This window comes from Scardinius erythrophthalmus, assembly GCF_964197995.2.
Source record: "Scardinius erythrophthalmus genome assembly, chromosome: 16".
In the NCBI taxonomy this organism is placed as follows: domain Eukaryota; kingdom Metazoa; phylum Chordata; class Actinopteri; order Cypriniformes; family Leuciscidae; genus Scardinius; species Scardinius erythrophthalmus.
In genome coordinates, this window is record NC_138236.1 from 24,618,083 (window position 1) to 24,643,097 (window position 25,015).

The 25,015-nt window shown below is 38.3% G+C and overlaps 1 protein-coding gene across 1 annotated transcript; it reads left to right on the top strand.

Moving 5' to 3' along the window:
- Positions 1-496: 496 nt before the first annotated feature.
- Positions 497-23,535, top strand: ankrd28b (ankyrin repeat domain 28b). Its single transcript, XM_081389175.1, has 28 exons — positions 497-742; positions 8,373-8,456; positions 8,846-8,924; positions 9,087-9,157; positions 10,092-10,292; positions 10,483-10,570; positions 10,672-10,814; positions 12,413-12,625; positions 12,737-12,815; positions 12,899-13,013; positions 13,213-13,295; positions 13,394-13,457; positions 14,489-14,557; positions 14,673-14,813; positions 14,925-15,036; positions 15,115-15,141; positions 15,241-15,315; positions 15,424-15,625; positions 16,857-16,944; positions 17,036-17,153; positions 17,259-17,478; positions 18,838-18,925; positions 19,005-19,088; positions 19,305-19,450; positions 19,539-19,621; positions 19,777-19,859; positions 21,070-21,161; positions 21,961-23,535. The coding sequence occupies exons 1-28, from the start codon at positions 716-718 to the stop codon at positions 22,242-22,244; spliced, it is 3,159 nt and encodes a 1,052-aa protein (XP_081245301.1). The 5' UTR covers positions 497-715; the 3' UTR covers positions 22,245-23,535.
- Positions 23,536-25,015: the final 1,480 nt, after the last annotated feature.

Sequence of the window (25,015 nt, forward strand, 5' to 3'; positions counted from 1 at the left end):
GTTTTATATTGAAATGTAGGCTACCACTTTTAAACCTACAACAGGTCCGTCCCTATACTTAAATAGTGACATTTAGTTGATCATTGGGATGAATAATGTTAGACCGAGCCTATCCTTATTGATATTGGCATAATATTATTATAACACTAATAATGGTCCATAATGTTCATGGTCATTTGGTAACTTTAAGTATTCATTTATTTACTTAAATAACTTTTATATAAAAAAGTAACCGTTATAGCCTAGGCTATATGATATGTGCAATAGCCTTATCCACCTAATACAGTCCTAATCCACCTTCTTTGTTTCTATTCATTTTTGTTCAAACGTGAATTGGAAGTCACTTTGCGATGGAGAAACACGCACTTCTCCATACCCTTTACTTCTCTGAAATACACTGTAGCAGCACAGACACATACACACACACACACACACACACGCACGCACAAGCAGCTCCCCATCTTGCTTTTAACCAATCATTGTTCTTCTTACTCTCGCTCAAGCCACTGTCTAGCCAATCGCCGTCTTCGTTCTTTGTGAGGCAGCAGTGGCGGTAATGTTATGGAGTTTTCTTCCCTGCTCATCAGTGGCACATAGGAAACCCCAGGCCTACTGGAAGCGCTAAATTTACCGACAATAAAACATCAGCATTCAAGTGGTGGTGGTAACTAATATCCGTTTAGTCCTGCATGAGAGCCAAAGAGAGCATCGAAACATGGTGGTTCTCAAAATTAGAGACCAGGTGAGTGATGTGTGAAACAGCTAGCCGAGTTAGGCTAATAAGTGCTAACACGCTAGTGAACTACTCAGAAACCTTACAGACGATTAGACTGTACAAAGTCATTTAACTAAAACCGAGAATGGGAATGAAGACGTGATACACAGTGCTATAAGCGAATAAGCAGGAAACGTAGTATTTAGGTATTTGTCATCCCGTACAGTAGGAATGTGGCTAATAGTTGCTAAGCTAAATGTCCGCGAGCCACGATATTAGTGTATCGGATCATGACTGATGAAGTGTACACTTTGTGTCTTCAATAATCTACTAAATGTAATTCATAAATCGCTCTTCGGTTTAATAGTTATCTTAAGGCTCAGTCAACAGTTGGTCTCATGAGGGTAGAGGGTTGACATCTCGTTGTACTACTGCTGGCTATGAAAATGCACAGCTATCAGAGATTATATATTGGTTTGACTATGTAGCTTTATTTATAGGGTTGATAATAAATTGAAGGTAATTTAAAGATTGATAACTTTAACGTCATTCTGCGTTGGCTTACAACTTTACAGGGTGCACGACAGGTGTATGGTCCCCTATCAATGATGTACTAATCCAGTCATGCCAAAAATAATTCAAATGTGGGGATTTAGGTTTTGCAGTTGATGTTTTACACTTAATATGTTACGTGAACTTTATTGGCTTTTTAATATGAGAGGTGACTAGCATAAGCACATTCAAGATGTTGAATATTTTGGCCGTTTTGACCTTTGTACTGATGAGACTGCCAAAGAGGCTTTATTTAATTACTGACGTCATAGATTTCACCTGTCACATTACTTTGTCATGCAGGATATCTATCTATTTTTACATTATTACGTTACACTTTTGTTGTTTTGACCATTTAGTGATTTCACATTAATGTAATTCCTGGTTTTCTTTGGAATAGGCTAACGCAATCATTATGTACTCGATGGATGCTTAGCAGTGCTCGACATTAAAGATTTTTACTACCGGCCCAATGGTTTTGATTTTCAGTTGTCGTGTCACAAAAGATTGTTACAACACCAGCATGTTGATTCCAGGGAAATTTCACAATTTTGATACCACAGCAAAAACTACTAGCCTTACGTAATGTTATAAAGTTCAAACATTAGGTACAGCAGATTCGATTTCTTTCTCCACTGTTTATGTTCACTTATAACATAGCCAACTGTTTACAAAGATACTCGCCAAGACTTGCATTTTGAATATTTTATGTGTATTTGTCTGTTCAAGACACAAAAGAGAACCCATTTTGTGTACCAAATTGAGTTCTCCTTAGCACCTGAATGGATTGAAATCGATTGAACGTTTAAATTGGCGAGACCAATTTGCACATTAGGGCTGCAACAAACGATTATTTTGATAATCGATTAATCTAACGATTATTAGAACGATTAATCGACTAATCATCGATTATTTCACCGACTAATCAGTAAGTTTGGAACGATTATTCAGCCTTTTCAATTAGTTAAAACACTGAGTTATACATATTCTAACTATAATATAAAAAAAGAAAATCACTTCAGCTTTTGAAATGGTTGTTTTAATGAACTTTGAGCCAACTAAACAGGTCATTCTCTTTAAGTTTTCAGATTTCTGTCCAACTCAAATCACACACAAATGCAAAAAGCATTGGTTAAATATTCGGTTCTCTTTCAATAGAAAAAAATTAACAGCAGCATTACAGACAAACTTAAACTGCAAACAATTATTATAAGAACACAATTTAAAAAAAATTGACAGCTGAGCTGACAGAGACATTCTCATTCACCTTTTAATTTACAGTATAAAAAAAATAACTGACATGATATTCTTCATAACATCTCTTTTTGTAAGTCTTCATGAATATGGAACAAAATACAGGCAAGTGATAAGACTGTAATAACTAACTTAATAGTTACAATAACGTTAATAAAAACAGCCCTGACACCTAAGCTCGATCAAGCTTTATTCTATGCAAAAATAATCATCACATTACTGTAATTATATTATTATTATTGTTAATATTATTGCTATTATTAGTAGTATTGCATTCTCTAAAAAGAGATTTACTGCTAGTTATTTACGTCAGCTCCAGCTGGGGAACATTCACCTCTCGCCGGGTTTTTCCTCTTTAAGTGTTTTAACATGCATGTTGTGCTCCCGTGAAAAGCAAGTTTCGCCTTGCATGTATTGCACACGACAGCATTCTTGATTTGAAGTTTTGTGAAACTTTCACACACCTTGCTAGTTCGGATTCGTTTGCACTCCGTCATAACTCGCGCTGTTTTCTTCTACCGCAATAGCATTGTAACGGCTGCATTACACTCTAGCGCTACAGCACCGTAGCGGTCAAATCGCGATATTGCAGGCCCTTACATTAGGTCACGTGGGATCAAACGACTACTCGACAACAAAGATATTTGTCGACAATTTTTTATTGTCGACGTTGTCGACAATGTCGACTAATCGTTTCAACCCTATTGCACATGAATATAATAAACTTCCAATTCCCTCGGCTGGCCATCAGACGTTTCTTATTGTTGAGCCCTGCTTCTGCACTTACAGTGTATTCCAGGTGTTCTCTGGGAGTCGAACCAATGACCTCGGCATTACTAGTTCCATGTTCTCCCTGTCGAGCTCCAGGAACAGGAGATTTCAGTATTGGGTTGTTAGTGTTTGTACATGTGCATATGTGTTTCTCTGGTTAGAGAGAGGATGTGGAGATAGCGAAGAGCTCATCTCCATGGTGATGGCATTAACTAGAGGAGCTTGTTAAAGGAGACAGAACACGATCGCAGTGCTTGAATAGAAGTTTAAAACCCTGTATGCATCCAGTAGAGCACAGGCCACATGTGACAAATAGAGCCTTGTCTCAGCTTAGAGCCACTAAAGGAGGCTTTTCAAACGAAGCTTTCTTCAAGCACAAGTGCTTTCTTGTTATGTTCTCACGACTCTCAGTGTGAGCCTGTCCTTCCACTGACAACCTGAACTGAGACTGACTAGATGAGCCAGTGAAGATCTGGGTGAACTCTACATATTGTGTTGATTTTTGTGCTACATATTGTCTTGATTGAGACGTAAATGTGTCAAACAAAGAGATCTTTCGTATATTATCTAATATGACCTCAGATTTACGAAACTTCTCAACCTGTATGTTGCTCATAAAAAGAACATGTTAATGTTCATTTAAATGCTTTTGCTGATGTTGTTATCCTCAAAAGTAGTGCATGATGTGAAACCTGATGCAAATTAACACTGATTTTTCTGCGTCTCATTTCACAACTCTCAAGAATGTGTGACTGAACACTTCCTGTAACTCTGGCATAGTGCACATACTTCCCATGAGTCACACTGCGTGCTCTGCAGGAGATGCGGAAGACACGTGCATTGTTCTAAACCCCTCTTTTTCTTTTTTTTTTGAAAGTGATGATAGAGATAAAGTATGGAATACTTATGGCCACGTACACACTGCAGCTAAATTCAGTGCTGCGGTGGGCAAGTAATGTAATCAGTTTGCGGCTTAACACCGGTAACACAGTATCGCAGGAAGCCTAATGTGCATCAGAGATGTTTCTCTCTTAATGTGCTGTGAAAGTGGTGTCTCATTCGTGTTGCCAGATCTTACTTAGAAAACAGAGAACAAGAAGAAGCCCATAAAAAAACGAAATAAACCGAAATGCTTTATGCTGAAAATAATACCAAATTAAAGCTGCAAGCAGCATTTATCAGGGTTCAAGCAGTTAAGGCATTTAAGGCCCTAAAGCACAAAAGCATCGAAAGTTATTAAGTTTTATTTAGCAAGCATGTAACCACTGACATAATAGATGGAAAAGACCATTTACAGCCAATACAGGCAATGTACCATAGGAAATACATGGTTTTAAAGCTGTTTAACATTTATAGCGCCACCTATGGTCCGATCTCCATAAAATTTTGCATGCTTGTTAATGATGTTATGTTACATATGCTCACCAATTTTTGTGAAGTTCTAAGTTTTCATTTAGGATTTATAGGCTTTTTAGTGTATTTTGTCACGCCCCTTTTCTAAATGACCCTGTTACAGCCACCCAAATGCCAAAGTTCAACTTTTTTTGATAATTATTGATCTAGAGAGTCCAGAGAATTGTCCTAGACTGGTTTGGTTCCGATCGGGCGAAAAACCAGGGACTAGTTTGCAAAAGTAGGTTTTGGACAAAATTCGACATAGCAGAAAATTTTCCCTGACTACATCCAAATCGGAGATAGCCATTTTGTCCGGCTTGAGCCACGGATTCAACGATATAAGACACTTGATCCTGGAACAAACGGTCTAAGAGTTATGAGCAATTTTGAACTTTTGGTTGCTGTAGCGCCACCTATGGGCCATTCGGGGTCATACTCTGATAGGTTGTCCCCAAATTGAGGCCTACCATCTGGCCAGGTTTCAAGTTTCTAGGCCTTACGGTTTGGCCTGCACGATCAGGGTTCTAAATTAACTTTTTTGATCACCAGACAATGTGGCTGGTAACTTTCTAAAGTTACCAGCCAATCAGAATATCCACTAGCCAAATTTTTTTTTCGGTGAAAATAAGAGAAATTATGAGTATATAATGCCACTGAATGCATTTGATTATTTTATTAGAATTGCTGGCATAAAAAACACAAAGTACAATACAACAAAAAATATACACAGAAAGTGCAAACATTTAATTTCAAGTTTGGGATCTATCTATTTATCATTTGAATCGCATGTCTTCAGAGCTCTTCTTCTTCAATACGACCTGTCTTGGCAGTTTTAATCCTTAGGCTCCCCTGATGACTTCGGGAACTCTCATGGTCCTTTACTGCCTCTACTTTAAAATTATTAGATCCTACTACGAAATTGTTTTTTTTTTTTTTTTTTTTTTTTTGCGTACATGCGGCAATTCTGACAATACATGACAACATTATTGTGATCAAACACTAGCCATTCACGACCCGTCAGCCATTTGGCATTAAATTTTCTTTTCTTAGAAAATTTCTTTTCTTTTCTTTGGCATTAAATTTTCTTTTCTCTGTCGATACCCTCCTCATCCCCTGCCTCGTTCCTCTTCTCGCCCCCAGAAGTCTGTCCCAACCACCGCCGCATTTCGTTTAATATTAACCTACTTTACTAGCCAACTCCGTTCGTCTTATTTCTTGTGTTTTCTGTGTCCGTTCGTTTCCATGGTTTCTCGCGCTGGATTCACTGCAAACTGCGCGTAGCCAATGGGCGTATGAAACTTCATCACGTAGGGCACAGTGTTCATGGGAAATGTAGGAAGTACTGCCAGGGGGATAAATGACCGAGAACAGAGCGGAACAGAGCCTTATGTATCATGCATGTAATGCCTCATGCATCACCGGCCAAACTGGCTAGTAAGTTTTTATTAACACCCGCCAAAATGAATTTTAACCTGCATTTGGCGGGTTGGCGGGTGTTAATTTAGAACCCTGTGCACGATGCGTTTTACAAATCCTTACAATTACAATAGGGTTTCAGCATTTCATGCTTGAACCCCTAAATATCATGACACACACCTGCTCACTTTAAGAACTCCATAAACTTGATCGCTCTATGAGCCAAGCATAAACAACAAGCCCAAAAACGCGTATAGCCTAATAAGTGGACATGGCTAAGTCAACGCTGCGAGAGCGTTCTCTGTGAAGCAGCCTTCACAAACACTACGCCTCCATCGACTGTGCTAGTGTGCTTTAGTGAAAATTGTTAAACGTACGTTTTTTGTCACTGTAATATTACTTTGGTCAGAATAGCAGATGCTAAACAGGTGAGGCGCTAAATACGGTGTCAATCATCGCAGTTTCATGAGCGAGTCGCGTTCCATACGTACTCAGAACGATAATTTAGGGGTCTCACTCCCGCAGTTAACGGTCCCGAAACTTTATGTTGCATATGTGGCAAAGCTGGAGCTGGAGATGGAAATGAGTCTCTGCAGAGGAGAACTGGTGTCAGCACTCAAGTTTCACTGTGTATTTTGCTCCTCCTATCACTGCCAATTTTTGGGGATTTGTTTGTTTGTTAAAGCTGGCTAAATATTTATTGATAAACACAAAATTAGCCATCGTTGTGCTTGATAAACCAGTAGCACAAGCTTCGCTGCTGGGAGGAACAGTGGTGTCCAACATCAACAGTCATGCTGATTTGGAGCAGATTTGCCTTGTCTGCACCATCTGCTCTCTCCAGTCTAGTGGAGAACCATCATATTTTGCATCCATCTTTCAATTAATGAACATTTTTGAATTATCATTTTGAGGTTTCTCGCTGGTTGGGATTCACTGCCGGTGTTTAATCCCATTTAACTAATATTATAGTCGTCCGCCACTTCCACCCAATAGGTGGATGTTTGACTGCTTAATCTTGAAAAATTAAAAATTAAGATTCTTCAAACTGTTTCATCCTTGTTAAAATGTACCACATTTCTTGGAATAAGGATCTGATCGTGGTTTTGATTAACCTTCAAGTTGATTTTGGTTCAGTTTGTGGAGGTGTGGATTTTAAATATTGTATGTGTGATGGCAGTTTTTGAAGTTATTAATGTAATTATAATTTTTAGATGCTGACTGTTTGTTATTGACACCTAATACAGCAGAGCTACTCTCAAGTCATGATTAAAAAGTAGTACAATTAATTACATTTCTTGTTTTCAATGTGTCGCTCTGGTGGTTCTGGCAGAGATGTGTCGCTGATTTTTGTCAACCAAATTTACATTTATTATTAGAGATGCAGCGATATGAAAGTTTTGCCCGATACCAATAGTTCTGTATATTTGAAAGCTGATGACTGATAAATTGGCCGATAAATCTAAATCCAAATCCAAATTTTTATATAATTTTGAGATCCTGATTACAAAAACAAAAGCGACTCATAAAATAACAACACTAATCGTAATATACAATGCCAGGTTTATTAGGCAACGAGATTAGGAGGGATTGAGGCAAGCTAGAGAAGAGGAGAAATGCAGAGGTAACGACAACATTGTTGGGTACTGCAATTCTTTGTTATAATGAAATTACAAAGTATCTACAAATTCTTCTTTCCAAACTACTTAAAATCATATTCAATCAAATAGTATACAATTTAAAAATATATATTTTAGATATTTATTATAGTGGCATAGTTAAGTCTGCATGGGGACAAGCTCCAAATTGTGAAATTCTATGAGGAAATATTAATTAGAGACAACGTTTAACGCTATTATAATCTATCCTTTAAAGCTTGAATGTTTGTCAACTAGAATGAAAGCATGTTTTCTTTAAAATCATTGTAAGGGAAAGAAAATTGACTGATTGAAGAATCAACCATTAGTGTCAATTTGCACTGCAGCTCAAAAAGACGAGGCGAGGAGGCAGAGGCTGGTTTTATTTAGAATCATTCTGGCCCTTGAGGATGCACTTACATAAGCAATACACATGCAGTCTCATGACAACATTGCTTTCGGAAGTCTTTGGGGGAGAGATGCAACCATGTTTATTCAGTTTTTGCAAACACAAACCCAGACTCTGCATTTAAGTTCACCCCTCAGGACATAAGCAAAATGTCACGATTCAGACTTGGCCATGTTTCTCACTGTCAGTTGTCTAACTTGATGCTTCTCTGTCTGTCTTTCAGCCTGCCCTGCTAAAAGCTATTTTCAATGTTGATCCAGATGAAGTACGCTCTCTCATTTTCAAAAAAGAGGATGTGAATGTACAAGTAAGATTTTAACCTGTTAAAAAATAAAAATGCATGACCAGATCAGCCCGATCTCATCCCAAGGCGTCATATACTGCCGCTCTTGACATTTCGTCTACATCGAACGCACATGGCACCCTTTAGCGTCAATATGAGACGCAGATAGATATGGGCCAGAAGGTCTAACCCTAACCTTACCCCAGACCTAAACCTACCCACAACCGAACAAAGCTCTGTGCGTGTCATATTGACGCTAAAGGGTGCCATGTGCGTTCGATGTAGACGAAATGTCAAAAGCGTCAGTATATGACGCCCTAGGATGAGAATGCGTTTACCAGATTGCTTAATTGAACCACCACGTTTTTTGAATTGACTCAACTGTGATTAAGAACTCTCTTTATTTCTTTCAGGACAATGAGAAAAGGACACCACTGCACGCAGCTGCTTACCTAGGAGATGCTGAAATTATAGAGCTCTTAATTTTATCAGGTAAATGCACCTGAAATATTCATCATGATGAAATACATTTCCTGAAGCTTCTAGTATCTTCTCCCTTTGATTCCAGGCGTCTTCAGATCAGATGTGGCTTTGATGTATTGTTATACTGTTATTCATGAATCTCTTGATGTTTCAATGTTTTTTGTGATGTAGGGGCGAGGGTGAATGCCAAAGACAACAAATGGCTGACTCCTCTTCACCGCGCAGTGGCATCCTGCAGTGAGGTACTGCAAGCACAGAGCCGTTCGACAACCTACACATGTAGACTCGTGCTTGGAGCCTGTAGAATTTGCCTAAACTCTACTTCCTGAAGAGTAGGATTGTCACAATACCAAAATATCAGTAGTGCATACCAGGGTTATTATAGTTAACTGAAACTAAAACTGTATTGAAAAACATTTTTGTTGTTTAAATAAAATAAACGCTAAGAGAAATGAAAATATTACAAAACTTATGTTATTTCAGCTTTTTTCATTTTGTTTAACTTGATGTACTGAAATAATTAAAGGTGAAGTTGAAAAAAGAAAATTATAGACATAAAAAAAAAAACGCAACAAAATTACTAAACCTTTAAAATTAAAACAGAAAATAAATATAAAAAATTTCAAAATATTAATAAAAACTATAATGGTATACTAAAATAACACTGGTTAATACCAAAATTCTGATATAAATTTTGGCATCACAGCAAAAACTGATTTTGAAACTATTCTAAACTATTTTGAAACTAACAAAAAAAAAAGTTAAATTAAAAACAATAAAAAATAGACTACATTTGATTAATTAAATAATTGAATCTAGTAATTATCAAAGTAAATGGTTATAAAATGAGAGAAATTACAATTATAAATAAATAAATAAAAACAATAGAACAAAGATATGTCCTAAACACTGCTGTAAGATATCTGAAACTACAAGCACTAAATTTTGAAGAATATACAAAACAATTAATTTTGACACACGTCCAGTCTTCGTTTTTTGCCTATAAAGCCCATTCTTTATTTTTGCTCTCGACATTTTGCAGTACAAAAATACCAGTATTTTTGACTTGAGCTCATGCGAGTAAATTGACTAATTGTTACTTGACAAAATAAGGCAAAAACAAAAAGAAAAGTAATGTTTCAGATTATTGATCTTCCTCTTCATGTAACCTTGCAGGAGGCAGTGCAGGTTTTGTTGAAGCACTCTGCTGATGTAAACGCTCGAGATAAGAACTGGCAGACCCCTCTACATGTGGCCGCTGCTAACAAAGCGGTTCGCTGCGCTGAGGCGTTGGTGCCGCTGCTTAGCAATGTTAATGTATCCGATCGGGCTGGACGAACCGCTCTGCACCACGCTGCCTTCAGTGGCCACCTGGAGGTCAGTGAAGAAGCATTTATATATGTGTGGGTTTGCTGAAATTATGGTTCAGAATTCATTAAGAGCTTGAGGTACAATTGAGAAATGAATATTTTAACAGTATATAAATTGAGGGTTTTTTTTGCACTGCAGATGTATTGTTTAATTAATGTCCTCCCTGTGTAAAGTATGCATGTTTTTCTTTTTTCAGATGGTGCGGTTACTGCTATCCAGGGGAGCTAATATAAATGCGTTTGATAAGAAGGACAGAAGGGCGATCCACTGGGCAGCATACATGGGTGAGACAGAGCTATGTTTGTTTTCCAGTCCTTTTCACAACCATATCTATAAATTCAAAACCCATTCAAATCCTCAACTATTCATTTTTTCTGTATCTCAGGTCACATGGAGGTGGTGAAACTGCTGGTGTCGCACGGCGCTGAGGTGACGTGTAAGGATAAGAAAGCTTACACACCCCTTCACGCTGCGGCGTCCAGCGGGATGATCAGTGTAGTGAAATATCTGCTGGATTTGGGAGTGGATGTGAGTGCTAACCTTTCACAAAAATCATATTGTCTTAAAATAAATGTTTACTATGGATAATATTGAATATACAGAAAATTTCAACTATTTAGTTTAATTATAGAAAAATTAAACATGCTGCAATTAAATGTAATATTTTAAAATGTATAATTTTACATATTCACTTAATTTAAATAAATATAAATAAAAAATAAACTATAAAGAATAAATCTGTCAAATAAAAGTATTTATACTTTAAATATCAGCTTTTTGATTCTGTGATCCTAGTATTTTTCACAAATAAAGAAATTATAAAAAAAAGGAAGTAAAAGGTAGTAAATACTAGAGATGTACCAATTGCAATTTTCTTCAATTTTTCTTTTGCTGATTGCAATTTTTCATTGACAGTATATGCAAACAAAAATCTACGTTTCTTCAATGCAAAATGTAATTTTTTTAAATAAAGTAAAATAAAAACAATAAGAACAAATAAACAAATTCCATATGTAAAATACATTTGCATATTCCTGCCTCCAGAGCAAGATATCAAAGAATACATCATCACACTACTGCCATTCAGTCAGTGACTTAAATTAATTTCTGCAAATCAGTTCTTTTTCAGTGTCTTTTTTTTATTATTTTGAAAGTGCGCAATTTTATTTTACATTGGTCCAGTCAAAAGTGGCAGGTAGTTTGATTGACAAGAACATAATAAAATGCACAATGGGATTTGCCAAAATGCATGAAAATGCACAGGCATTTGTAGTCTTGGGACAGGGTGATTTGGTCCAAGTATGTTTCAGGGGGCATTATGCAAATGTTTTCATGCAGAGACCCACTTTAAAAGAAAGTAGCCTACTGTGCATTTGAAAAAAAGCATGTATAGCTAATTGGGTTACACCACAATGCTTAAATTGGTTGCACACCTGTGTTCAGGTTCATTCAGTAGCACATTCTATTAGACACGTTTGTAATTAAATTCTTCTGAAAGCCTGCGCAATTTCAAGTAGGGCTGTTAAGAGGCATCTGCGTAATCGTTGCAATGATTTGTCAATGCGTCTCACTTTGTTAAAAACAAGACTCCTTTACTCACAGAGACAGAGAAATGATTTGCACCCACGGCAGCTTCAGTGGATCTTCAGATGCAGCTCAAGCATACTCTACACTTGGTTACGAAACATTTCGAATATATAGTCATTTCAAAATAGCTGATAGATGAACTCATGCCTTGATTGGTGTTATGGACTTGGGCATCTTTAGTTAGGATACAGTTTTGACTTCATCTATTCATTCATACAGATACGTATTCAAGAAGCTACTTTAATCTGCTGAATGAACAAAATATTTCAAGTATTACAAACAGTGACTGAATGCAGCCATCATAGACAGTCATCGTCATTTGTATTACTGATAGATGTCTTCATTCTTGGCACTTTCTTATGAGAATTTTTGAATAAAACATTGAAAATTGAATGTCAGTTTACAAGTTACGGTTATTATTTTAATCGATTAATCAGAATTTTTTTTATGTATTTATTAACAGTAAAAATAATCGACAGATCACAGCCCTAGTGTGAATGTTGTGTACCTGATCATTTAAACTGTGGACATGCTTGCAGATGAATGAGCCAAACGCATATGGGAACACTCCGCTGCATGTGGCATGCTACAACGGTCAGGATGTGGTGGTGAACGAGCTGATCGAGTGTGGCGCGAATGTGAACCAGGTTAATGAGAAGGGCTTCGCACCACTGCACTTCACCGCAGCCTCGCGGCACGGAGCGCTCTGCCTTGAGCTGCTTGTTGGCAATGGAGCCGATGTCAATATCAAGGTAGAGCCTCTATTAGGGCTTCACATGTATGACAAAAAATTGATTAGATTAATAGAGCTGCAGAAAAAGCAGGTTTGACTGGTTATTTATCATTGTTTTCTCTTTGTATAGAGTAAGGACGGTAAGACCCCTCTACATATGACCGCAATCCACGGGAGGTTCTCAAGATCTCAGGCGATTATTCAGAATGGTGAGTCTTCATTTTTCTGTTTTCCATTATTGAAACCTGCAGTATCTGACTGCGTCCAATTTGTCTGTTTCGTTTATGTGTAGGTGCTGAGATAGACTGTGAAGATAAGAACGGGAACACTCCTCTGCACATCGCAGCTCGATACGGACACGAGCTTCTCATCAACACACTGATCACTAATGGAGCTGATACAGCCAAGTATGAATTCCCCATGCACTTGTTAATTACTGAACATAACAGCTTTGTTACATTTGTGCACTAACTGTTGACATAGATGTAGGCAGAAATTCATTATATCTTCTTTGGAAATCCCAAGAATGTTGTAATTGATCCCACATGCATACACAGTGAGATGCTCCTGGCTTTCTGATTGTAACATTGGCTCTTTTTGGTTTAGGAGGGGAGTTCATGGCATGTTTCCACTGCATTTGGCTGCTCTCAGCGGCTTCTCTGACTGCTGCCGTAAGCTGCTGTCATCTGGTAAGACGCTTTCTGTGCATGGATTACAATATTTGTTGTTTTTTAATAGTCTGCTCTTTTCAATATAAAGATGAACTGAATGGGTCTCTGTCTTCCAGGCTTTGATATAGACACCCCCGATGACTTTGGAAGGACCTGTTTACATGCTGCTGCTGCTGGCGGGTGAGTTTCTTTTTGATTTTATGGCCAACTACATTATGCAGTGTTTTTCTTGGTCCAAATCTTTTTATTTAGAATTTATTCAGAAAAAGTAAAAAATGTATATATATTTATTGATTTCTGAATTAAATGTAGTAATTTTTTTAAGGTAAGGGTGATCCGATCAGGGGTTTTGGGGCCGATTACCAAAATAAATAATACTACATGATAAATAAAATGCTTCAAATAAACCCACTGGTGTAGTTAGCTATTGTTAACAAGAATGTATTTCAGTATATAAAAAAATTATGACATGAGAAAGTATCATTAATTGAACCCTAACCCACCGATCAAATTATATAAAGCTTTTATCGGCCGATAACGATCTGCCCGATCAACCCAAGCATCCTTATTTTCTTAAGGCGTAAATATCAGGGGTATACAAATATCCTGATATCATAAGTAAAATAAACTAAAACACTTTAAAAGAATTCAAATTTTGAAAAGAAACTTAGTTTGGCATAATTTTTTTTATTAGTTACTTAGAAAAAAATATTTATAATACAAAGTAAGTTTAACAAAATTGCTTCGTAGTTTATTAATATTTTAAAAACTTTGTCATGTGGTGCAACCAACATGGAGAAAAACTTAAATCATAAAATTATATCATAAAGAGACTGTGTGCCAAGGTCAATAAGTTTCCTAAAATACCAGATAATTCGACCTTTTTATGGTAAAGCAAGGTTAGTTCAGGTTGTAAAATGCCATGTGGTGTGACTACCCCAAAAAAGTAATGGTATTTATAAAGTATATTAATAAATAAAACATTTTAAAAATATAAATAAAATACATGAATGATGGCTACACCACACATCATTACATTTAAAGTCATTAAATTGAAACTTTCTTGACATTTTAAACTGGACTAAATATTTCTTATTGTGATCACTTTTTGTTGTTGTGATTTAACCAACCTAGTGTAACCCATTTAATGTTTCATTCACGCAGTTTGAGCATGTATTACAGTATTTAATGAAACATGTTTTCCACTGCAGGAACCTTGAGTGTCTGAATCTTCTCCTCAACACGGGGGCAGATTTCAATAGGAAGGACAGTTTTGGAAGGTGTGTTTGCCTGTACACTACCAGTGTCATCCATTATGCTAATGGGTTTTTTTTTATATATATATATATATATATTTTTTGATTATGGGGCTTGAGAAAATATTCTCTTCTTTAGGACACCTTTGCACTACGCAGCTGCAAACTGCAACTACCAGTGCCTGTTTGCTTTGGTGGGTTCAGGAGCCAATGTCAATGAGCTGGACAAGAGGGGCTGCACCCCCCTCCACTACGCCGCTGCTTCTGATGCAGATGGAAAGTGAGTTACCATATGCACTGTGGTTGAGTTGGATGGGTAATTTCAAAGCTAATGAATTTACCAGTGCCTCTCATTCAATAGAATTGATCTCTCATTCACCTCTCATTCTAGGTGCCTGGAATATTTGCTGAGGAATGATGCTAACCCAGGGATCCGAGACAATCAGGGCTACAATGCAGTGCATTACGCCTCTGCTTATGGACACCGCCTGTGTCTGGAGCTGGTGAGACGACTTAAAATCACATGATAGGTCTATGCTTTTAATATTTTCAGCTTACTGTATTTCTGTCCTCTTTATTAGATTGCTAGTGAAACTCCTTTGGATGTGGTAAGTACTATGACACTCAACATTTAAGATCAACACCTTTAAGATCATCACTGCTCTTGAGTGATCAGACCTAATTAAATCTGTTGTCTTGTCTTGAAGTTAATGGAAACCTCAGGGACAGACATCCTAAATGACTCTGATGTACGTGCTCCTGTGAGCCCACTCCACCTGGCTGTGAGTACAACCTCCATCTGTTTGTTCAACAAATGTTGGGAAACATTTAAATTTTCTTGCCTCCTTGGCTGGGGTTCGTCTCAGATTATATGTAATGGTTGTCCTCAGGCATATCATGGACATCACCAGGCTCTTGAGGTATTGGTTCAGTCTCTGCTGGACCTGGATGTGAGAACAGCACAAGGGCACACGCCGCTGGACCTGGCTGCCTTCAAAGGCCATGTTGAATGTGTGGATGTGCTCATCAACCAGGGGGCTTCCATCCTGGTGAAAGACTACACGCTCAAACGCACCCCCATCCACGCCGCTGGTATGTTGTACAAAGACTAATTAGCATGATGTTCATTTATCCCCATAATTTGTGACTGTTTCAGAGTCCTGCACGGGTTCGGGTACCCGACAGGTGACGCAAATTTTGCTGAAACGGGTGAAAAATATTCAACTGTGTCGGATACGGGTGCGGGTCGGACAAGGGGGAAACACGGGTCTAAACACGGGTTTAAAACAGTCACGTGCAAACATAAAAATAAATGCATATGTTTAGGAACACATCTACAAAAAAATGCCTGTATTTCAAGTTGATAAAATAATTTAAAATCCATATCAGTTTATTTGTGCTTGTGCCCTCCCAGGAGTCTCTAGGCCTACTTTCACTTTTTTTTTTTTTTAAATCACAACCGCGCGTGCGATCTGCCTGCAGTTTTCGAGATGGATCCTGAGGAGTTGAAGAAAAGAATAGCTAGTGGTGTTTAAGTTGTTGACAATGCATCATCAAAAATCAAGTCCAGTGTGTGGGAGAAATTTGGAGTTATCTCAGATGAAAACAATATTGTGAAAGGCTTTGCTGCATGCAAAACCTGCCTTAAAGTTTTTGTGTTGGATAGCCGCAAATGTGGAACTTCATTGCTGAGGAAGCACGCAGATAACTGTGGTAACAAGCCAAGCAGTTCTATCGAACAGGATTTTTCAAAGGGGACAGAACTGAAGGTGCCTTGTAGAGAAGGAAACTATAACCAGGCTGTCTGTGAACTTTGTATGCAATGATATTAGACCCTTTGAGGCAGTACACAGTGAGGGATTTTTTGCATTAGCACAAGGGTTGATAGATGTTGGTGCTCGGGCTGGTCGTGTGGATGCTAAACAACTACTGCCTGACCCTACGATGGTTTCTCGTGGAGTTAACAAATATGCAGAGGAGATTTGCCAAAAACTAATCCCAGAACTTAAAATGATTACATATATGCTGAAATAATTTCAATTGTATTTTATTGCTTTTATATATTTTTTTACTATAAAATTACATTTACTCAATCACTAAAAATATTTGGAAAAAGAAAATGTTCAAATCCATTGACAAAGCTGTTTATAGATTCTTGACACAAGGCAGAGCTAACACTTGTTGTTAATCAGACACAAGGTCGATGTTGTCTGCAGATTTATCGATCTATCACTAACCTCAGAGGGATTTAAACTGTTGCTGTATATGTATGGACATAAACACTCATGACACGTGTATTTGTGCCTATTCTCTTGCCTTGCAGCCACAAATGGTCACTCTGAATGTCTCCGTTTGCTCATCGGAAATGCCGACCTGCAGAGTGCAGTGGACATCCAGGATGGGATTGGCCAGTAAGTACATGACACAAAAAACACTAATTTTCATGTTCTTCTTGTAGAAGTCAATGGAAATGACAGATATATTCATATACGTGATTCTCAGGACTCCTCTGATGCTGTCAGTTCTGGGCGGACACACAGACTGTGTTTACTCCCTTATTAATAAAGGAGCCAATGTTGATGCCAAAGACAAGTGGGGCCGCACTGCTCTGCACAGAGGGGTAAATCGCAACTCATTGCACTAGAAGTATTTCTACTGGCACTGGCTCTCACCTCTGCTAGTGCTTCCTGTCGTGGCTCATGGATGTGTGTGTTGTTCCAACCAGGCGGTGACGGGCCATGAGGAGTGTGTGGAGGCTCTGCTGCAGCACAGTGCCAGTTTCATGGTACGGGACTGTAGGGGGCGCTCTCCAGTGCACCTTGCGGCCGCCTGTGGCCATGTTGGGGTTCTGGGGGGCCTTCTGCATGCTGCCCAGTCAGTAGAGACCATTCCTGTCATCACTGACCACCAGGGCTACACGCCCCTTCACTGGGCCTGTTACAACGGTGAATAAACGCACTTGCCAGTCACAGATGGATACACCATACCTGTCTAAAGGCCTGCTCACACCAAGTCTGATGAAACTTAATGCAGGGTTCCCACAGTCAAGGAAATATCAGGGAATTTAAAAATGGGAATTTCCATCTGTTTGGAGGCTCAGGAAGCTGAATCCTCTTTTGAGCTACATTCAGATTTCAGGTTGTTAGCTATTTTTAGAGACTTTCATACATGGATAAGCATAATTATTGAAATCTCATTTTAAGGAAAACAACCTGGCATACAAAGGAAATCCTCTTTAGCAATCTCTATATATAATAATAATAATAATAAGTTCTAAAATATTATGTAGTAATCATAATCTTATAGGACAGGTCATGGAAAACCATTGGTCTAAATGTGTGGGAACCCTGTAAATGGCACTATGGCATCTATTTCTGTTTCTTTTTCTGCAAAATGTTTAAATCTGAATGAAAGCATGAAATGGTCTGAAACATACAGATTTCACTTGCATTAATCTGAAACAACCCATATTTTATATAGGGGAGTGAAGACAAATCTCAATAGTCTGATTTGTTGTGACTAGACCCCTAAAAGTTCTGTCTGTCATTATTCCTATTTGGACGGGACTAGATTTCTAAATGACATTTGAGTTACAATTCTTATCCCTCGACGCTTGTGATTTCCTTTACCGATTCGGACGGGACTGACATCTCCATGTTTATTACAGCGGTGGGAGTGTGTGTTTTCTAGATGGGGGTGTTACAGAAGGTCATGTGATGTGCGTGCATCACGTATGACACGTCTTTTAATTTATTATTTGTTCATATAATTTTAATTTATTATAAAAACCCTATTTAAGTCAACTTCGAGTTTTTAGCAGCGGCTGTTTATAACAAACTTGCTTAAGTGAGCAGAGAAATCTAGACAAGTATCTTACTCTTACCTGACACTGATATTAAAATGGGCAGTCTTCGCAGTTTCCACGATTTGGCTCTATTTATTGATAGTATGTGTTATTTTTTTCCTTCTGATACCATCCATATTTGAAATAAAAGCATGCCAAAGATTGGTGCAGAAATGGTAGCTCAGCAATCACAGACATTCACATTCCGACAGGATTAGATTTCTCAGAGGACCGTTGAGTTTGAGTAGGTAATTTTCCCTGGAATTGTGTGAGGAAAAACAATGACTTGGCAGATTGGGACGGGATTAAAATCACAAAGTACGTCTGTGAAACATGAATTTTTCTAACGTCCTCCTGGAAAACTTGTCCTGTCCAAATAGGGCTATTGAGGGATTTTTTTGATCAGGAGTCAGGAAGCTTGTTAGATAAACTGTTGTTACATCAGATTCTCTCTCTGCAGGTCATGACACTTGTGTTGAAGTGTTGCTGGAGCAGGAGTTATTTCATAAGACTGAAGGGAACACTTTTAGCCCCCTTCACTGCGCTGTGTAAGTGGATTTGGGTTGGTTTGGTGTGTGTGTGTAAGAAGGGCAAGAGTATTGAAGCTCTTTTTTTTATGACCTTCAGTATAAATGACAATGAAGGAGCAGCTGAGATGTTGATAGACACACTTAGTCCTGCCATCGTCAATTCAACTGATTCCAAAAACAGGTACCACTCATACTTCTCTTTATTCATTCTTAAATCAGATAAATATGGCCTATGCCATATAATTTTGTTAATTTGAATGAAGCTGAAATAAAATGGAAATATTAGATTACAATTTTTTTTATGGTAAATGATGATAAATAATGTAAATTTCTCATTATTTACCATCTTTTGTTGTGGTTGAGGTCCGGGCTGTAATTGTTGTTGTCTCTGTAACAGGACTCCTCTTCACGCTGCAGCATTCACAGATCACGTGGAGTGTCTGCAGCTCCTGCTGGGCCATAACGCACAGGTGAACTGTGTGGATGCTGGAGGCAAAACCCCACTCATGATGGCTGCTGAGAACGGCCAGACCAATGCAGTCGGTAGGAGTTTGACACTCGAATCTCATGTTTTTTTGTTTACAGTTAACTGAGTTTGTGTTTGGTTTTGATGTCTGTCTGTGTTTGGCAGAGGTGTTAGTGAGCAGTGCAAAAGCAGATCTCACGCTACAGGATGCCAACAAAAACACTGCTCTCCATCTGGCCTGCAGTAAGGTAAGAAACTCTCTGTTCTGTTATGTCTTCATTTCTGTAGGAGTTGTTTTTTGCATTCTGCATTGAGCTCAAGCAATGGGACATTGCATCTAGTATAGATTTGGTGATTCTCTCCTATCTGTTACTCACTATTGATTTTCATTTGCTCTCTATAGGGTCATGAAACCAGTGCCTTGTTGATCTTGGAGAAGATCACTGACAGAAACCTCATCAACTCCACCAACGCAGCTTTACAAACGTATGGTTAACACGTAGAAATGATGCACCGATGCACCGAAATATATTAACAGGGGATGGGTTTTTTCCGTATTTATAAATACCTTAAAAGTATGACCCACGTGAATTGCTTAAATCCAAGAAAAAGTTGTTGGTGTAGGAGGGGGTGGGGAGGTGGCTGGTTACTGTATGATGCCTGAAATCGCGAAATGGCCTTAAACGATTACTAAAACTGCTAAATGTTACTTTTTCTAATAATTTTATTTCATGCATGGATTTCTTCTCACAGCGCTGCACGAGCTTGTGGCGCCATCTGTGGGACACTATTAGCATGTTAAGCCAGGGTTCAAACTGCCAAATGCGAGTAAAAATTGCGTTAAAGTTGAAAAATTGATGCATCTCTTGATGTGCATACATTTTTGGTTCAAGATCTTGAATAGCCTTTATGCCAAGCTGCACTACTTCCTGAACTTCAGCCAGCTCATTTGTTTCCTGTCTGCCATTATTGGACAAACTGATTAATCCAGGTGTGCCTGACCTCAGTAACAATAATCAGACACACCTGGATTAATCAGTTTGTCCAATAATGGCAGACAGGAAACAAAGGAGCTGGCTGAAGTTCAGGAAGTAGTGCAGCTGGGCATAAGGCCTATTGACAATGCAAGAGTCCAGCACTCTGTAAAGTCTCCTCCAGCACATCCCAAAGACTCTCAGTGAATTAGAGGTCTGGACTGCCTATTCATGTGTGAAAAGGTTTCTTCATGCTCCCGCCCAATCATTCTTTCACAATTTGAGACATTGTCATTCTGGAATATGGCCATGATGTGTCTTCCTATATGGTTGTTTAAGAAATGAAAAGCTACACACTCCATCAATTAGGGTTAGAGGAATCATATATGCCAAACATATAACATGCTAGAAACATGATAATCACACCAATAATGATTAAGTATTTGCCTATTTAAATCCATTATTATTAATTATTATTATTATTATTATTTTTTCTTTTTTGGCTGGGGATTGTATATTGTATTATAATGTAATTTATTATTATTATGATTATCATAAATACTGAATTTGTTTTATTCAGTACAATACAGTACAATTGTATGTATTATTGCGATACTAAGATGATTCTTTAATAATTAAAAAAAATTCAGAATAGTAATTGCCGTTAGCTGATCACATGCCTGATTAAAGAATAAGCCTAATATTAAGTTCTCATTTTCCAGGCCCCTGCATGTTGCTGCCAGGAATGGCTTGACTGTGGTTGTCCAAGAACTACTAGCTAAGGGTGCTAGTGTGCTAGCTGTGGATGAAAATGGTAATTTATAACCTTATCCTAATCATGACTAGAGTTGTTAATGTGTGTTTAAAATAAATATTATGTTTAGAGTGCAAATGTTGGTGATCCTTTTACGTATATACATTGGAATCAGTACGTTTTTATTTATTTTAATACTTTTATTCAGAAAGGATGCATTAAATTGATCAGAAGTGACAAATATTTTGCATCAGATCAGCATATTAGAATGAGTTGTGAATATCATGTGACGCTGAAGACTGAAGTAATGATGCTGAAAATTCATGTGCTTTGCCATCACAGGAATAAATTATATTTTAAAACATTAAAACGTTTATTGTAAATTGTAATATTTGGCAGTATTACTGTTTTTATAGCATTTTTGTAAAAGCAGCCTTGTTGATCATAAGAAAATTTTCAAAAACATAAAATAATCTTACTGACCCTAAACGCGGTACTGTGTGTATATGTTTTTATATATTTCTTTGTATATGTACATTTCATAACCTTTTTTCCCCCCTTTTGTTAGTAAACAATAGAATTTTGGAAATCATGGAAATTAAAAAATCAAGAAATTATGGAATTTTGGTTGCAGGGTTTACAGATAAATAAAAAACATTGATCTCCTAATATTATTTTTATAATATAATATTTTTAGCATTTCATTCTTTATCTGTATGTTATATTGGAAAATAATTGTTTTATCATTAGTATCAGTCCAAATTTCTCCATTTTCGCATCCCTAATTTTCACATGGCAGTTTTGTTTACCATAATAGCATAATACCATTCTGAAGGCTCTTCTCTCATTTCTCTGAAAGGTTACACTCCCGCCCTGGCTTGTGCTCCTAACAAAGACGTGGCAGATTGCCTGGCGCTAATCCTGGCCACCATGATGCCAGTGTCTCCCGGCGGAGGTGCGGTGCCCAGCCTCACGTTCAGTGCCATCAATCACTACACCAGCCCCACTAAAAGCGTCACGTTCGACAGTCTGCCCATGCTCCGCTCCGAACACAGCTCCTATTGCAGTTTCAACAGCATCGGCCGCCACGACGGCTTCTACAAGGACGACGAGCTAAACGACTCTGACTCAGAGACTTACTGAGGTTGAGGAAAGGAGAGGCTCACATCTTGTCTTAATTTACCCAGCGGCCGGCCACTCCGCAGAGCCTTAACTCTCTACACACACACACACACACACACACACACACACACACACACACACACACACACAAGTACACGTGTATATGAGGCGCAGCAGGCTGGCGCTCCCAGCCCCTTTATCCATCAGCTCAACCTCTGCCAGCACATCTTGCCCTACACAAAAGTAATGGATAAGTGGGCGGACCTCCCGACATGGCAATAACGAGACAAGAATCAGCGGCCTGGGACCAATATTTGCACGGGCAGTTTGACACTGTCATAGTGCATCTGGGATTCGAGATTCGGCTCTTTTCAGATCGTGAGGGAAGATTTGAATCAATCCCTTACAAAAGACTGGAATATTTGTGATGCTTTCAACAGTTTCAAGTCAGTGTGCACTTCTGAATCGATCATTTACAACTTGGGTAAAGAAATGATTTATTTTTTAAAATACGATTTTAATACGTGTCAATTTCTCTGTCCCTCTGAGGGGAAAAAAATAATAATCGCAGAGTTTCAATAGTTTCAAAACCGCAAGGGCAAAATCAAGGACATCGACAGCATTGTAATGCTTCTGGCCACAAGCATGAGTGATGTTAAAAAGCTAGCTGTCTCCATCTTCAGTTTTAGGATAAATTATTCTTTTTATCTATGGTATTTATTTTTACTTTCCATATTTCATCATCATTTTGTGCCTTCATAAATTACTGTATGGAGGGAAGGGGCAGCTTGTGAGAACAAATCTACGATGCACAAGAAGTTCAACACTACGTCTGTGAAAAGCACTGAAAATGAAGAGGCAAACGGCTCCCAGCATGCTTTGCTCCAGGATGAGGAACACTGTGTAAACCAATGGTAGAACAGCATTTGATCTCTTTGTATGTTGATATATGAATATAAATATATATATTATATTTTTTCTGGCTCTTATTAACATGATGTTTTGGGCATGTATGCTCGCTTTGATTTAGCAAATGAAACCACTCGATCCTTCTTTGATGGCCTGTCAGAAAACCTGTGTTTGTCTCTTTTCAAGCTTTGATTTTGGAATGATTGAAACTGGAAATCTGTTTAAAACAGCTTCCCGGCTGAGAGGGGGCCAGCAGGTATCTGTTAGCTTTCCTGTCCTTTTTTTTTGTGGAAAAAGGAGAGTGATTGGTGCAGTCGATGGCCACCGCTGTCCCTCTACTCAGAACAAGAGATTCCTGTATATTTTATGGTTGTTTAAATAAATAAATGAGTTCAGTAATTTGAATATTTTTTCTTGTCAAACATTTAAAGAGGACCTATTATGTTTTTTTTACGTTATCAGTTATTGTGTAATGTTGTGTGACCATGAAAAAGGACTGCAAAGTTAGATGTCCACTCCAAAGTGTTATTCTTTGTTGTTCTCTATTACCCCTTTTCCACCAAGGCAGTGCTGGTGCTGGTTCGGAGCCGGTGCCTACCCGCGAACCAGTTCTTTGTGTTTCGACAGCCAAAGAACCGGTTCTCGGCCAGGAAAATTGTTTCCAAAGCGGCACCAACTCTTTGCTGGACTAGAACCGTTTTTTTACCACATCATGCTTACGTCGGGGGCTGGGAGCGGGGATATTGTCGAACTTCTTCTCGAACGTAACCTCCGTCTATAGTAAACCAGACGAGCAGCACAAATGTGTCCTAAACGTCGTCTTCTGACCCCAATATAGGATCGCAAAGCCAGGAGAAACATTTGCAGAAAGACGATGTAATTGTTATGCTTGAAGTTGGTGCAAGCGTTTCTGGGAAAGCTAAGACGTATGGCAACGTACACAGTGACGTAATGACATCGTTTGCTGGGCTCTCTAGTCAGTGGAAAAACAAACAAGTTCGCAAGTTGAACCAACTTTGAACCAGCACCAGTTCCGAACCAGTTCTTTTTTGGTGGAAAAGGGGTATATATCAGTCCGGCTCAGCACTGTTTCTCATCTCCCTGAAACGCCTCAATTGTAGTCTTGAGTTTCCTTCTGGGAATATTCGCATCACAATATTTCTTGTTTAAGCAAAAAAGGGGTGGAGGCCTGGTTAAAACTTGCATTAATAGTGTGTTGTTGTAGCCATGTGAAACTCACGGTTATGGTAAGGATGTGACATTTCCGAAACGCGCTCAAAGAGGCTGACCAATCGGATTACATTGCGCTTTTCATGAGGGACTTCATAGAGACAGGATCGAAAAATGGTTACAGACTGGTAGAAGTTGATAAAATAATGTATTTTTTGAACATTCATGCATGAAAACCTATTCTAGTAGACCCCAAAAACAAAACTGTAAAAGGACATAATATGGCCTCTAAGAAAACCATGTACAGGTCATAGAGAATTATTTGAATTAGAGGGAATTGTTTGAATTATGACAATTTTTTTACAAAATTACCTTTCAATGTGTTATTCAATTATCTGTCATTTCAAAGGGTTCATGAAGGGTCAACACGTGCTGCTTTTGACTTTCCTGTCTGGACAAGGTGCAGTAGAGTTCAGACAGTTTATCTCAATCAATCAGCCACAAGTTCCCACAACATTATAACCACTGACAAGTGAAGCAAATAATATTGATTCTATCGTTACAAAGGCACCTGTCAAGGGGTGGGATATTTTAGGCTCCCTGAAGAGAAGCAGCTTGGAGGCTTCTGCTGCAGCAGCACCCGTCTCAGAGGCTATGGGGTCTTTAGCTTTTGCCTCTTAAGCCGGGGACAAACTTAACGACTGTACATGCCC